Below are 13540 nucleotides of genomic sequence, written 5' to 3'. Positions count from 1 at the left end.
CTTTCTTAGTAAGATCCCATTTTCATTACAATTGTGGTCTTACCTTGACTTGAATAGAAGTCCATGCTATCCTTCTGGACAACAATCTCAACTTTTTTGTAAAAGTCCTCCTTATCTTCCTGTAGTTTCAAAAGTCTAGTTTGTTGTTTGCGTCTGTCACTACCCGATCTGTCCCCCTGCCCGATCTGTACTGCGCATGTGCGAGATGGTCCGCCATATTTGACAACTACATACGGCAACTCTACTAGGACACTTGACACAGTGGCTTTTGACAAAGCAGAAAAAGAACAGAGAGAGATGAGTTATTGTTATTACAACGTGACTTCACTATTATTTAACAACTCTTTTTATTGGGTTCTTTTATTTGGGGTTAAGTACATTGTCAGAATAAGTGAGAAATGGATTTAACTTCTGTTAGACAGCTATATGCCATACATTTTTGCATACATTCACAGTAAATATTTATTCAGTATGATAGCTGTCTAACAGAAGTGAAATAAGTTATTGAGAGACTATGGATGGCGAGGATAAATGTAATAAAGGGATCTACAAACATTACATTGGTGACCTACAGTGAGATGGGAACAGGCATGCGCTTAGGGCCCGCTTTCCAGCCAGTTTCTGTGGGGTGACGCATTCTGAGGTGAGGCAGGTAACTGGCTGGAGCGCGGGCACAAAATAAGTGCTCGCGCTAAATTAGTGCCCGTGCTCCAGTCAGTTACTGTAGGCTTACTAGAGGCAGAGCTCGTCCCTGCCTCACTTCTCATCGCTCCCATGTAGCCTAGTTGTAGCGGAGCTCTGCAGATTTTGACTATAAAAAGCGATTGGAATCATACAGAAATCACATTTACAACACAGATCAGTGGAGACATTTTATTATTATTATTATTTAGTTTTTCTTTAATTGTTTTTCCCGTTACATTGGAGTATGACAGGTGAGGCTCTGCCTCCCCTGACTGCACGTCGCTGCTACGATCAGTGCATTGTGTTTAGCTTGAGGATTTGTCACGCCGGCCCACTCAAAGTGAGTGTCCTATTTGTATAGTAAATAATAGTAGATAGTAGTATCAGCATCAGATGAATCACTTTATTTAGGACGAAGTTGAAGCAACTGAAGACAAATCTTAGAATGTTTATATCTAATGTAATTTCAACACATCCTCTGTTTTCTCTTGGCTTAATTTCGTATCCATCATTCTTTTTAAACATTTTGTGAACAGTGTTTTGTTTCTGGGCGGCCTGTGATTAGCTGACATCACTGCTGACACATATAAATATCAGACACTGTTTGAAGCAATGCACAGAACTGAGCTCCTCTAGGCTAAGCTGCCCCGTCAGCATGTGTTTTTTGAATTTCAAATATAAGTCTGACATGGGTTTTAGCTACAAATATGTGCATAAACAGAGGATACTGAACCTGTATCTTAGCCCTGTACCTGTTATCCTTCTGTCTCTCCCTTCCAACCATGTGTCAGAGTGACTCGCCTCTTCCTGGCCCACTCACACTTAACAATGACCTTGAACAGCATGCCGGCCTAGTTTAGTGCAAGATGAATAGGCCATGGTAACAGTATGAATGTCCCCCAGTGGAGAGGAAGTGTACTGCAGGGGCTTTAACTTGTTTGTGTGTGTGTTTATTTTATTTTTATCTCCACCCTGTGTGTGACACTGTCCTTGTATTTTCTCTTTTAAGCGCCAAGATGCCAGGATTATTGTCGGCCTGTTCTATGAGACGGAGGCCAGGAAAGTCTTCTGTGAGGTAAGGTGTTTATCCTTTGCTACCAGGAATTTAAAGATAGATAGACAGATACTTTATTCCTCCCAAATTGGAAGGTTATTTTGTCACAGCAGAAGTGTTGTTACACATGAGTGGAACATATTTAAAAGAAACATTAACATACAAATATAATACAAATAAATATGAACAATAACAGCAAATATATACAAAGTTACAATATAAAAGGCATATATCACTAGAGTATCTAAATAATACACAATTTAAAGAAAATACTGAATACATTAGAATACTCTATACAATTTCACTAGACAACTGAAATACACTATATATAGAAATATACAGAAACATATAGACATTGGTCAGTGATTCCGCCGACATACACCAAGGCTAAATACATTTCTTATAAGTGTTACTCATGTAGCATGAAGTAGAGAAGATCGCCGATGCTAGCGTTAGCGTTAGCATTTCTCCCCCGGGCTTAAATTGTGTATTATAGAATGATCACACCGGTGACAGTACTATTCAAAGTCAGTCCACAATCACCCACAGCACTGGAACCTGCAATCAGAAGAGAGAGAGAGAAAGAGACCACGGAACGCCTAGTGGTGTGCAGGGGTCGTCACACTATCATTGTGAAAAGGTTTAAAAAGCAGGTCACTGTTGTGTTTCAAAGTGACAGTTAAAATCAAAGCAAACACTATGACATGCGTGTTGTCTATTGGTCCTCAGAGAAATCATTTTGACTCTTGCCCTCTTCTCTTTCTTTAAATGTATCAAATATGAATGTCTTTGTTCATGCGTCATATTGTTTCCACTTCTCTCCCTTTCCTCTGCAGGTGTACAAGGAGAAGTTGTATGGGAAGAAGTACGTGTGGTTCCTCATCGGCTGGTACGCAGACAACTGGTTTAAGATCAAGGACCCGTCCATCAACTGCACCGTGGAGCAGATGACGGAGGCTGTGGAGGGTCATGTGACCACGGAGATCGTCATGCTCAACCCGGAGACGGTGCGCGGAGCCTCTAACCTGGTGAGACAGACGCTCAACAGAATCATTATCAGATGCAAAGGCTGCTGGGAATCTGTGATGAGTACACTAATGCAGTCTAAGCCAAAAACTCTTTGATAACTTTACTATTAAAATGTGTAAATCCTCTTCAAGAAATATCTGAAGATACTAACTTAAGATACATTTAACATTTTCCAAGATTTCTTAACCTTTTCCATTTAGGATATATAAAAGAATCAATTGCAAATCAATTTGACTGGGAATTTCTTAATTGGTATAAATTGGTTTTCTGATTAATTTGGACATTGGAGGATGCTTTGAGTCATATCAATCCGCAGAAAGTCCGGTCAATTTAACGTCAGCTGTGGACAGTAGACATTAGTTTTTTCCATCAGAAAACACAGTGGAATACTTTTTTATTATTCATATTTATATTTGTGGAGAGCACGAAACTCATGATGGCTAAACCGTCCCCAGTAAAGAGATAAAAAAAGTGAAAAGAAGGACAGAGGTGAGAGCTGGACGTCAGAGAAACCAACAGAAGAAGACAGACAGGAAGTAAACACTAAAGGGAACAGCAGAAGAAGACAGACAGGAAGTAAACACTAAAGGGAACAGCAGAAGAAGACAGACAGGAAGTAAACACTAAAGGGAACAGCAGAAGAAGACAGACAGGAAGTAAACACTAACAGGAACACGGTATGGCCTCTGGAAGTGTTTAAAGATAGTTAATGGGAGAGAAAATGTGAAAAGACTTGGACGGTTACAGAAAACTTTGATCTCCAGTCAAGTCTACTTTTCTCCCAGGGGAGCAGGACCCCCCACAGAGTCCAGGCTTCCCCCACCACAGCCTCACATGTACAAATACATTATTTAAGGCAACCAACATTTTATTATTGACTCCAATAAACTGAAAACTCAGTGAGTGAGAAAGGGTTTAAGACAGAAACACTCAGACTGGACAACACCGTGGCAATCACGATATTGGCTCCCCACAATTGAACTGTGATATTAACGTTTTAAATGCATGCTCCGCTCACTTAAACTCCATATAAACACATTACATCAGTGTGATGAGATGGCCCTGTTGCTAGAAGTTTGTGTGAATAAACTTGGTAGCACTTAAAATGCAAGAATGGGCTGTTATTGATCAAAGTGCGGTGAAGTAATGCTGGTTGTGTGAGGCGGAGACAGAATCCAGAAAAAGAAAACTGGTTTCTGTCTTTCCCTTTCATCTTCAGCTGTGTCTGAACGTCATTCACCAATCACACTCCCTCTAGCTCCAACTGACGATGTGACCAGTGAAGTAAATGATGCATTTGATCTAACTATCCATGATTGTTGTCCCCCATTTTCATGTGATTAGCATAGGAGGGCATGTGTGTAAAGAGGAGACTCAAAAGTGTTCATAGAACCTACAGTATATTCATACATGTATAGATATCTTGAGGTGAGAGGTCAATAGATCTCTTCAAAAAATGGCTATTCCAGTTTTTCCCTCTGCAAAATGTGAACTGACTTTGCAGCAGTATTGAGCCTCAACTGTTTTTATGGTTTCATGTGATTCCAGCATCTTCACTGTCTAAAAACGCCGGCTGCATTCGATGTTTGCTAGACATGATGACTGATGATAGAGTTTTAAGAATGGGTTTTTAAAAGGCTGTACCCCCATTTGATTTGAGGTAACTGGTGTTAGAGGAGCTTACAGCCTGGGAAGATGGATTTGCATGATAATGGATGCATTGCACTTACCTAAAACTTAAAGTTTTGTAAAAGCAGAAAATACATTCTAGTTAGTCAGAAGACTAAGGCACATGAGCGTACCATGTGACTTCTCTCCAGAAGGCGTTATGTTTACAATCAGAATGAAATTAATTTATAATCAGCCTATCAATCACAATTCAAGCTGCAAAACACCATTCCAAAGTCACTGAAGTATGGGAACTTTTCCCAACAGACAATTCATGACTGTGCTGCCAAATTCTTTTTTTTTCCCGTTTGTTTGATATTGCCAGACACCTCTGAGATTCATTATCAAATCCACTTATTCCAAAAATCTTATTGCATCCAATTTGGTTTAAAAGATTCATCAGACTATGAAGGAAAACACTGCACAGCGGTTAATAATACTATGAGTGAAAATAATACTACTACTAGTAGACAGTAGACATTAGTCCTTGTTTTAAAGGACAACTCAAAGAATGGTTGAGCAACAAACAGACATGTAATCACCGCTAAATGCACTTTTATACAGGGGTATCTCCTCTTGCACTTTATGTAGCTCTTTTATCTTCTCTTGCACTTTATATATCGTAGCTGCTACATTGTACTGCCACGTGGTAAATGCTTGTATGCTGCTCATGCTCTTTCTGCATGTCATGTATTTATTTTTGCTATGTATATAAATGTCATGTTCTTGTATGTTGTATGTGAGGGGACTGCGGATGGAAATGAGCTCAAAGCAAAAATCCGGCTCATTTACGCTTGTAAGCATTGTTTTGTTTTAAAGTGTTCATCGATGTGCACTGTCCCGGTTCAAATAAACGATGAAATGAGACACGGCCAGTCGTGGGAATTGATGCAAACAGTAAAATATTGTTACCATGTAAATAATTGAAATTTGGTCTGCACATCTTGAATTTGACTAACTCGGTGGCCTGCTTGATGATTGCATTGTGGCAAGTGTTTTTTCATGTTCATTTTTGGTTTGGCAACCTTGTTTGCTTTAGCTTAGCGCAGTGGTCTTATGAACAGAAATGAGGTGGCATTTTTCGATGCAGTGTTGCTGTCGGTCTAAAACTCAAAAAAGAAATATCTATATTTTGCCAAATGCTGGGCATGACCAGGTGAGTGCAGTGTCCTTATGTCCCAGGTCAGGCTTCAATAAATACATTTCTGGATGAACCAACAGCGGCGACTGTTGGCTCAGAACATCAAGCTCCTAAAGAGGCTAGCATATAGCAACATTAGCATCCGGAGAGTGTTATTCATTAAGCTTTGGCAAGAGTTAAGAGAGTTAAGAGATTAACAGATGTTTCTTCAAAGTACTTTTGAAAGTGCTTGCCTTTTTCAAACAGTTTCCAATGACGACTTTTTGGAGGGTTCGTTGTGTACAAACAATCCGGTCTGCCTAGTCAGGAAAATGCATCATGGGATATAAACAGCTTTTAAATTGAAGCAAAAACTGATTATTTAAATGTTGTCTTAAAATGTATTTTTCAGCATAACCAAATAACATTACAATGTATGTGAATTACCAACACACTTTGCTAATCAAGAAAGCTAGCTGGTAATAGTAGTACTGGTAACTTAGTGCATGCTATGCCAACAGAACTACAGTTCCATCCTCTCGTCCACAACAAGGTCACTACAAAAAACCTCACTCCTCTGATGGAAAGACATTAGCATACATCATGCATCATACCTTTCTTTCACCAACCTTTACTCTTGTTGCAAATTGATGCATCTGTCTCATATGTGTTCATTAGTAATTGCCCTTTAGTATTCTATACGTCTGTAATAACCTGATACCAACGCATATCTGCCACATTTGATCTCAAGTGGCAGTATGAGATTTAGCCTGTAAAATCATAGAATAGTAACCTATAAATAACCACAACTCCAAATCTTTCCCTTTGTTTTAGTGCAAAAAGTACATTCTAAAAATGTTCACTTTTAATGAACGATCAATACAACACAATTTGAACAACCTAAAACAATATTATGCCTCAGTTTATCATTTACACATGTGCATTACAATGTAAAGATAACAGTGTGTCTATAAATGCACCGGTATCTGGAACTGAACTATATAGTCTTTACTTTGTGATGCAAACAACTTGTCCAGATCTAGAAATTATTTCACATTCATTTCCAGATCTGTGTTGTAATCCTGACCACCTGAACTAACACCACCATAAAAAGTGGGAACTATTAAGGAAGAAGGTTAAGTTATCCCCCTGCCTTGTAAATGTTTACAATGTATACAAAATATATAAAAGTTTCAAAACTTGCAGTTAATGTAATCCTTTTAACACTTTTGAAACTCAGTTGTTGGACCCTCTGGCTGAACTGGATGGTTTCAGTCACAGTGGTGCTTTGTATTCCGAACAGTCTTTTCCTGGTCAGCAGTGTCAGGAGTCATTCATCTTTTGCAATAATATTCCACCAAAATATTACAATTACCTTGCAAGGCTGAACTGAAAATATAGTGTGAAAGGGTTAAAGTTGTCTGATGCAAATGCTTTTTTAATTTACAAAGTGCAATGGATCATATTCCTAAATGTGTCCAGTTTGACAGGTGGCATGGTAGTGATGGCTATTACAAATAGTGCAGGTTAAAGATTGCTTGACTTTACAGACCCAGAGGTTGCCCATTGCCTCGTCCTCCAATGAGATGTTGTTCAGAGGATTCACCATCACCCCCCCCCCCCTCGCTAACCCCCCCCCTCGGCCTCACAGGCTAAAAATAGATCAGTGTTTAATAATGGCATACTAGACAGAAGGCACCGGCCGTGTCCTCTAAATTCAGACAACTGACACAATTGGTGGAGCCTTTGGGGTGGCTTGTCAATATGGTCTGGCATCTTTGATCCACAAATGAGGCGTAATTAGGTTGTTACACCATGTGTTATTGAGATTGTGCCAGAAAGCAGTCCAGTGTAATTTTCAGAGTAAAGTAAGTCTAAAAAACATTCCCACCGTCAGGGATTTCTTCTTTGTTTATGTTAAAGTGGACCTATCATGCTATATTTGAATAATATAGTATAGGACCATACCTATATAAGGCATATTTATACTTTTTTTTTTTCAAAATACTAAACAGATCATGCATTTTAGCCATGCCTCATTTTGCTCAATTTGACATTTTTTAGCTCTGTTTTTGCAAGGGCAGATTCAGTGAGAACAGCACCATCTACTGACCTGGCATATGTACTACAGCGTCTCCAGCGCTTTCGAACGGCAATGGCCGTGGCTGTCTCCTCCTGATTGGTGGAGTTGGCCCAATAGCCGTAGCGCCACCGTCCTGACGTCAGGACAGTGTTCAAATCTGGATCAGTTTTTATCAGATCCGTTGCAGCCCCTTTTTTAGAGATTTGGGTATGGAGGAAAATAGAGAGGGTTGTGTTTTCTGACACTTGTTGAGTTCTATCCAGATCTATCCACCTTTGGACCCGTTATCGTTTGCGGGGTCCGTTTCTATCGTTTCGTTACGGCCTCGTGTGGCAAAAAGGGCTATACGCAAGAGAAATATGCGGATACAACCCGTTTTCAGCCTTAGATAATCTAAATCAGCAGTTTTCAAAGTGTGAGGCGCGTCTCCCTGGGGGGGCGCCAGAGAGCTTCAGGGGAGGCGCAGTGTGAGAAAAAAAATAACGACAAAAAGATGAGGTCCCCCACCTCGCCAAAAGGCTGTAAAAGTGCTCATTCCCTTCACCTCCACCCAGGGGCGGACTGGCCATCTGTGTGTTCTGGAGAATCACAGAACGGTCGGTCGTCAGCGGACCGTTGACGACCGGCTCGGTTCGCTGACGGCCGGCAGCGCCCTTTATTTTTTATGTTTTTAAACGGCATCATTTAAGTTGCGCTGACAGGCGACCGAGGTCCGTTCAGCGGGCTGTTTCCCCGTTTTTAATGTTTTTAGGAGGTGACGCTACTCAGCCAATCAAATCGGTGCAGTCAGTGAGTCAGCACGATAGATTCAAACATAGAGACGAGACAAGAAGAGAGAAACAGTCGGAGTCATTTCAAATGGCCTGCTCCAAAAAGAGAAAGCTAGACAGCGAAAACAGAGCATTTAATGACATGTTCTCTTAGTGGACCTCTTTGAAATGCAATTGAATGCCACTGTGTTATAGCAACAACAACAATAATAATAATAATAATAGCAATAATAATTGGGAGGGGAGGCGCTTTTTTGCCACATTGGAACTACAGTATAAATACTGATGTTGCCACGTCTTGAGATTCCCGGAAATATTTTTGTAGTTATAACATTATAATTGATAGACCGAGCTTGAAATGTAATTAGTGCTGGGCAACAACAACAACAAATGATCGTGATTAATCGCATTGTTATGCGCAAAATTCAATAATGAATTAAAAAGTAGTGTATTGCGCACTTTATTTAAGAGTACTGCTATATGAACAAAAGTGCAACAACATTTGGTTTGCAAACACTTTAAACAATAAGGTGCTTTTTAACAGCAGCATTCCTTTCACACAGTAGCAGTTAAAATACTCCTTGTAAATCTCAACTTAAACATTAATTAATGTAATTAAATCAAATATAAAACCAAAGCTATTTGCCACTGCAAGGGCATTCATGTTTTTTCTAGTTATAGAAGAACAAGTTACCCTCAGAGTCCAGAGATAAAACAATTCCACTCTGCAGTGGTTCCAAATAGCTCTGGTTCTATCAACTCCTCCTCGGACGTATTCAGAGCCAGTGAGCAACGGACTTTCAAACTAATAATATGAATTAAAAAACTGTTAATGCACGATAAAATAATTGTCGTTGTTAATGAATGAATGCGTTAACACGATAGTAACGCTGTTTTGGAAGCTGCTGCTCTGGCCCTCAGCCAAGAAGAGTCTAATGTGGGTCATCTCAGCACTTAGAAACAAGAGATCTGGCAATGATTGGTCGTGCTTTTTACAGTACTACAGCTTCCACAGATGACATTTTTGTATGGATTTTTTGTCAAAGCACTTAAGATATTCATTGCTATCGGGATGTTAAGAGCATTCCATGGAATATAACAAAAAGTGTATCTCGAGCCGGTTTCTCAAACTTACCTACCCCACCTTTAAGTACTTTTTGACATATTTGTACTTTATTTAAGTATTTCCATTTTTTGTGACTTTATACATCTACTCCACACGAGGCAAATATTGTTCTTTTTACTCCCTGCAGTTATTTTAACACTCACAGTTACTTTGTACATATAAAAATACATGATATACTGATATTGTATAACGCAGTACTATACTTCTAATCTGTAAAGTATATCAAGTATACACATTTGGTGCACATTGACAAACTACAATACTAAAATGCTCTTCAATGTATAAATCAGGATAAAGTTATAATATTATATATTATAATAATGTGAACAAATCAATACCGTATACTAGTACTTTTACTTGAAGTACATTTGAGTGATCATACTTATTATTATAAAATGGGCCATTGGGAAACACTTTTACTTTTACATGCTAATACCTTTGTACCTTTACCTAAGTAACATTTGGAAATCATGACTTTCACTTGTAACGGCGTATTTTGATAATATTGTATTTTTACTTTGACTTGAGTAAAGGATCTGAGTTTTTCCAACCCTGGTGCCATCCAAGGGAGCATCAAGAATGACACTCAAAGTTGCAATAAACTAAAAAACAAAACAAAAATATCCCTCAAAATATTCATAAAGGTTTCTACTTAGAGGGGATAACACCTTTGCCTTTTTTAATTAATTGTATTATCATTTTAGATACATGTAAGGATGTGCAATAAACACATGAAAACCAACGATCCAGATGTTCTGAACATCATTTATAACCACTCTCTCTCTTCATGACCCCCCTCTGCAGACCTCTCAGGAGTTTATAGCCCAGCTGATGTCCAAACTGGGGGGTAAAAACCCAGAGGAGACAGGGGGCTTCCAGGAGGCCCCCCTGGCCTACGATGCTGTGTGGGCATTAGCTCTGGCCCTCAACAAGACCGTGGGACCCCTGAAGGCCAAGGGTCACCGACTGGAAGACTTCAACTACAACAACCGAGACATCACGGCTGAGATCTACAGAGCCATGAACACCAGCTCCTTCGAAGGAGTGTCAGTGAGTACTGCCTCAGAGGGAGGAGAGGGCTTCATAACATAGGAGAGAGGGGAGAGTTGAAAGGAAGGAGGGGGGTGTTGAAATATTAAAATTCAGCTTCTTCTTTCAGGGTCATGTTGTATTTGACGCTCAGGGGTCTCGAATGGCCTGGACTCTGATTGAACAGCTTCAAGGTATGTCACAGCACTTCCCTGCTTTAAAATGGAATGGATTTAAATCAGCCTGGTACAGGGATCACCAACCGTTACTGAAAGAGCCACGAAGCATATATATATGATAACACCCTCTAAGTCATACGTACAGTTATCCTGTATACACAAACTGTAGTTTGTTGCATTAAAGAGGACTTATTCTGCTTTTGGGGTTTTCCCTCTCCTAAATGGCCCCCCCCTGGACTCCATTGGACTCCTTTGTTTACTTCTGTAACATAATGACACATCTACAGTATGTAACACTCACACTTCTATTGGCTAGCGCTCCAACACATTGTACGTGATAGGCTAAGGGGCTGGACATCTCTAGGCGGTTGACCAATCACAACAGAGCCTGCCAGCTAACCAATCAGAGCAGACTGGGCTCTGGTTTCAGACAGAGGGTGAAAAGAGGTGCTGCAGCACAGGCAGTATGAGACAAATAAAGAGCCTTTTGAACATTAAAGCATGGAGACATGTCCCAGTAGAGACTCTACATAGAATATGAATCTGAAAATCTGCATAATAGGGACATATATTATCAAGAAAACTGTTTACATTTTATTGCTGTTTTTGTCTGTTAAAGGTGAACACAAAACTTTAATGAAGAGGAGACTTTGAAAGAAATAAAACACAGATCTCAGCAGACCTATTTGATTCCTCTCCACATATGGGAAGTAATTCAAATAAAAAGTATCCGACTTTGAAATGAAAAACACACATAGCTGCAGCCTAATAGTGTAAAAAGAGGTACTGTATATACACATATATGCCAGTTTGTATTTAGTTATGACTTTCATCCGCTTCAGTATGTAGTCACCTTTTCCTTCAGCCACGTACAGCAACCATGGTATCTCTAGCGCTCAATGTTTCATATCGTTTACACTCATCACAGGCGATTACAATTATATTTACATTTGTATATACTTACAATTTACAGTCTCAAAAAGGAGGATTTAGTTTTAAAACGCAGGATACATGTATTTCTTGTTTCTTTCAGGAAACACTAACTGTGTTGTTCAGATGTAGTCTGCAGACACTGGAAACAAAACTTGTCTCCTGCAACAATCCAATTATGTGAACCAACCCGCAGGCCAGCCAGTTTCCTGTTGGATGTTTGGAGCAGGATGGAGGTGGCTGAGTGATCACAGGGCCACCCTGGGTCTTATCTATGTGGCTCTGCTGGCTGGCTGCCCTCTGATCAGCGAGCCTGTGTTCTTCCATTCAGACTCTGTCTCTGTCACAGTGCTGAGATCTGGCTCTATTGAGGCTCTCTGCATTCGTTGGACTGATCAACAACGAAAGCTTGTTCCGCAGATTTCCTTTGTTGGTGCTGGCCTCTATCATCCCACAAGAGGAGGGTCAGTTCTGAGCTGCAATTAGTTTGATGGTAATTGGAAGCGTCTGGTCCAGTTTCAGCTTGAGGGGAAAATACATGGAAATAAAATACTCGATGAAAACCCTTGCAGCTTTTTAACATAAACATGAATTGGCTTCTGTAGTTCCACTGTTGTATTAGTAAGTAGTTATATCCACTATAAGAAAAATAAATAGTGGACGTTTGTAGGCAGTCCCTAAACAAGATCTCAGTCTCATGGTGGTAGCCTCCCTGTTTTCATAATGAATATAACTGTATTCACAAACTAACAGACAGGCCGTAAAATAGTTTGTAATACTAATGAAATCACAAACCCTTTCAAATAAGAACTATAAACTACTATCTTTACGATTCATTGCATATATTAGAAGTTGCTCTGCATAAAAGTGTTAGCTAGATGAAATGCAATGTAATATAGAGCTGATTTTGTCCCTTTTGGCACGACATAACCTGTAAATAACAATATCACTTGGACACAACTCACAACTAAACACGGACAGTGTTTTATGCAATCTGATGTTCGTTACCCAGTTTATTCATTTAAAGCAGGGGTGTCAAACTCAATTTCATCGCGGGCCACATCAGCATTATGGTTGCCCTCAAAGGGCCGGTTGTAATTTTAACACTATATAAATATACATATATAAATATCAAAATAATGTTTTATACTGTATAACAATATTGCCTCTGCATTGGAGTATTATTGGTTTTGGCAATAACTACGTCTGAAAGCACATGGTTGTGCATTAATGTATTGTGCACGTAGACACAAAAATACTGTATGTGGGCTCAGACTAACATTTCACTCTCTTACTGTTACATAAATCCCATGAATTTATGAAATTTAGTTAGCCTCATCATATCTTATCAAAAAGAGATACAATGTTTGTGAAATCTATTTTTTGTGAATAATAAAGTATTTTTCTTTTGTATATCAAGCATTATTTAAGTAGGCTATATTTCATTTGAATTCAGCAATAATATTTTAATAGTCTGAAAGCCAAGACTTTGAGAACCCCCTGTCCCAGATCCTGCTGTGTTACTATCACCTGTCACTCACTATTTCAGTAAGCAGTGAGTGGGGGGGGGGCGGCGGCGTGTTGAGGAGGAACAGAGTGAGAGGGGACAGGGATCGCGGAAGTTTTCCTCCTTCCTTTACAAACTTTACACAAGTATTTATAAGTATTTATCGTCTGAATATAGCAAAAAGACGTTCATACTCTGCAAGCCAAGACCTCATATATTTTAATCAACCAGAAACCGGAAATAACCGTAACGCGAGTTTTTCTAAAACATAATAAATCCATGTGTGTCTCTGAGCCGCAGCAACACCGACTGATTCTTAAAGAGCGGGTCATTCTGTCTGTTTGTTCTGGGACTGGAGTTG

General features: G+C 39.5%; 1 protein-coding gene across 1 annotated transcript in view; it reads left to right on the top strand.

The window, feature by feature from the left end:
- The window catches only part of gabbr1b (gamma-aminobutyric acid (GABA) B receptor, 1b), an 87726-nt gene that overhangs the window by 26135 nt on the left and 48051 nt on the right, over nt 1-13540 (top strand). The window contains exons 5-8 of the mRNA XM_034124733.1: nt 1694-1759; nt 2575-2766; nt 10339-10584; nt 10694-10757. Of these exons, the coding sequence (XP_033980624.1) occupies nt 1694-1759; nt 2575-2766; nt 10339-10584; nt 10694-10757 (568 nt within the window). The remainder of the gene's footprint in view (nt 1-1693; nt 1760-2574; nt 2767-10338; nt 10585-10693; nt 10758-13540) is intronic.

This window comes from Trematomus bernacchii, unplaced genomic scaffold (genome assembly GCF_902827165.1).
Source record: "Trematomus bernacchii unplaced genomic scaffold, fTreBer1.1, whole genome shotgun sequence".
NCBI classification, from domain to species: Eukaryota; Metazoa; Chordata; class Actinopteri; order Perciformes; family Nototheniidae; genus Trematomus; species Trematomus bernacchii.
The sequence above is the reverse complement of the archived record's forward strand: the minus strand, read 5'-3'. Positions and strand labels throughout refer to the sequence as shown.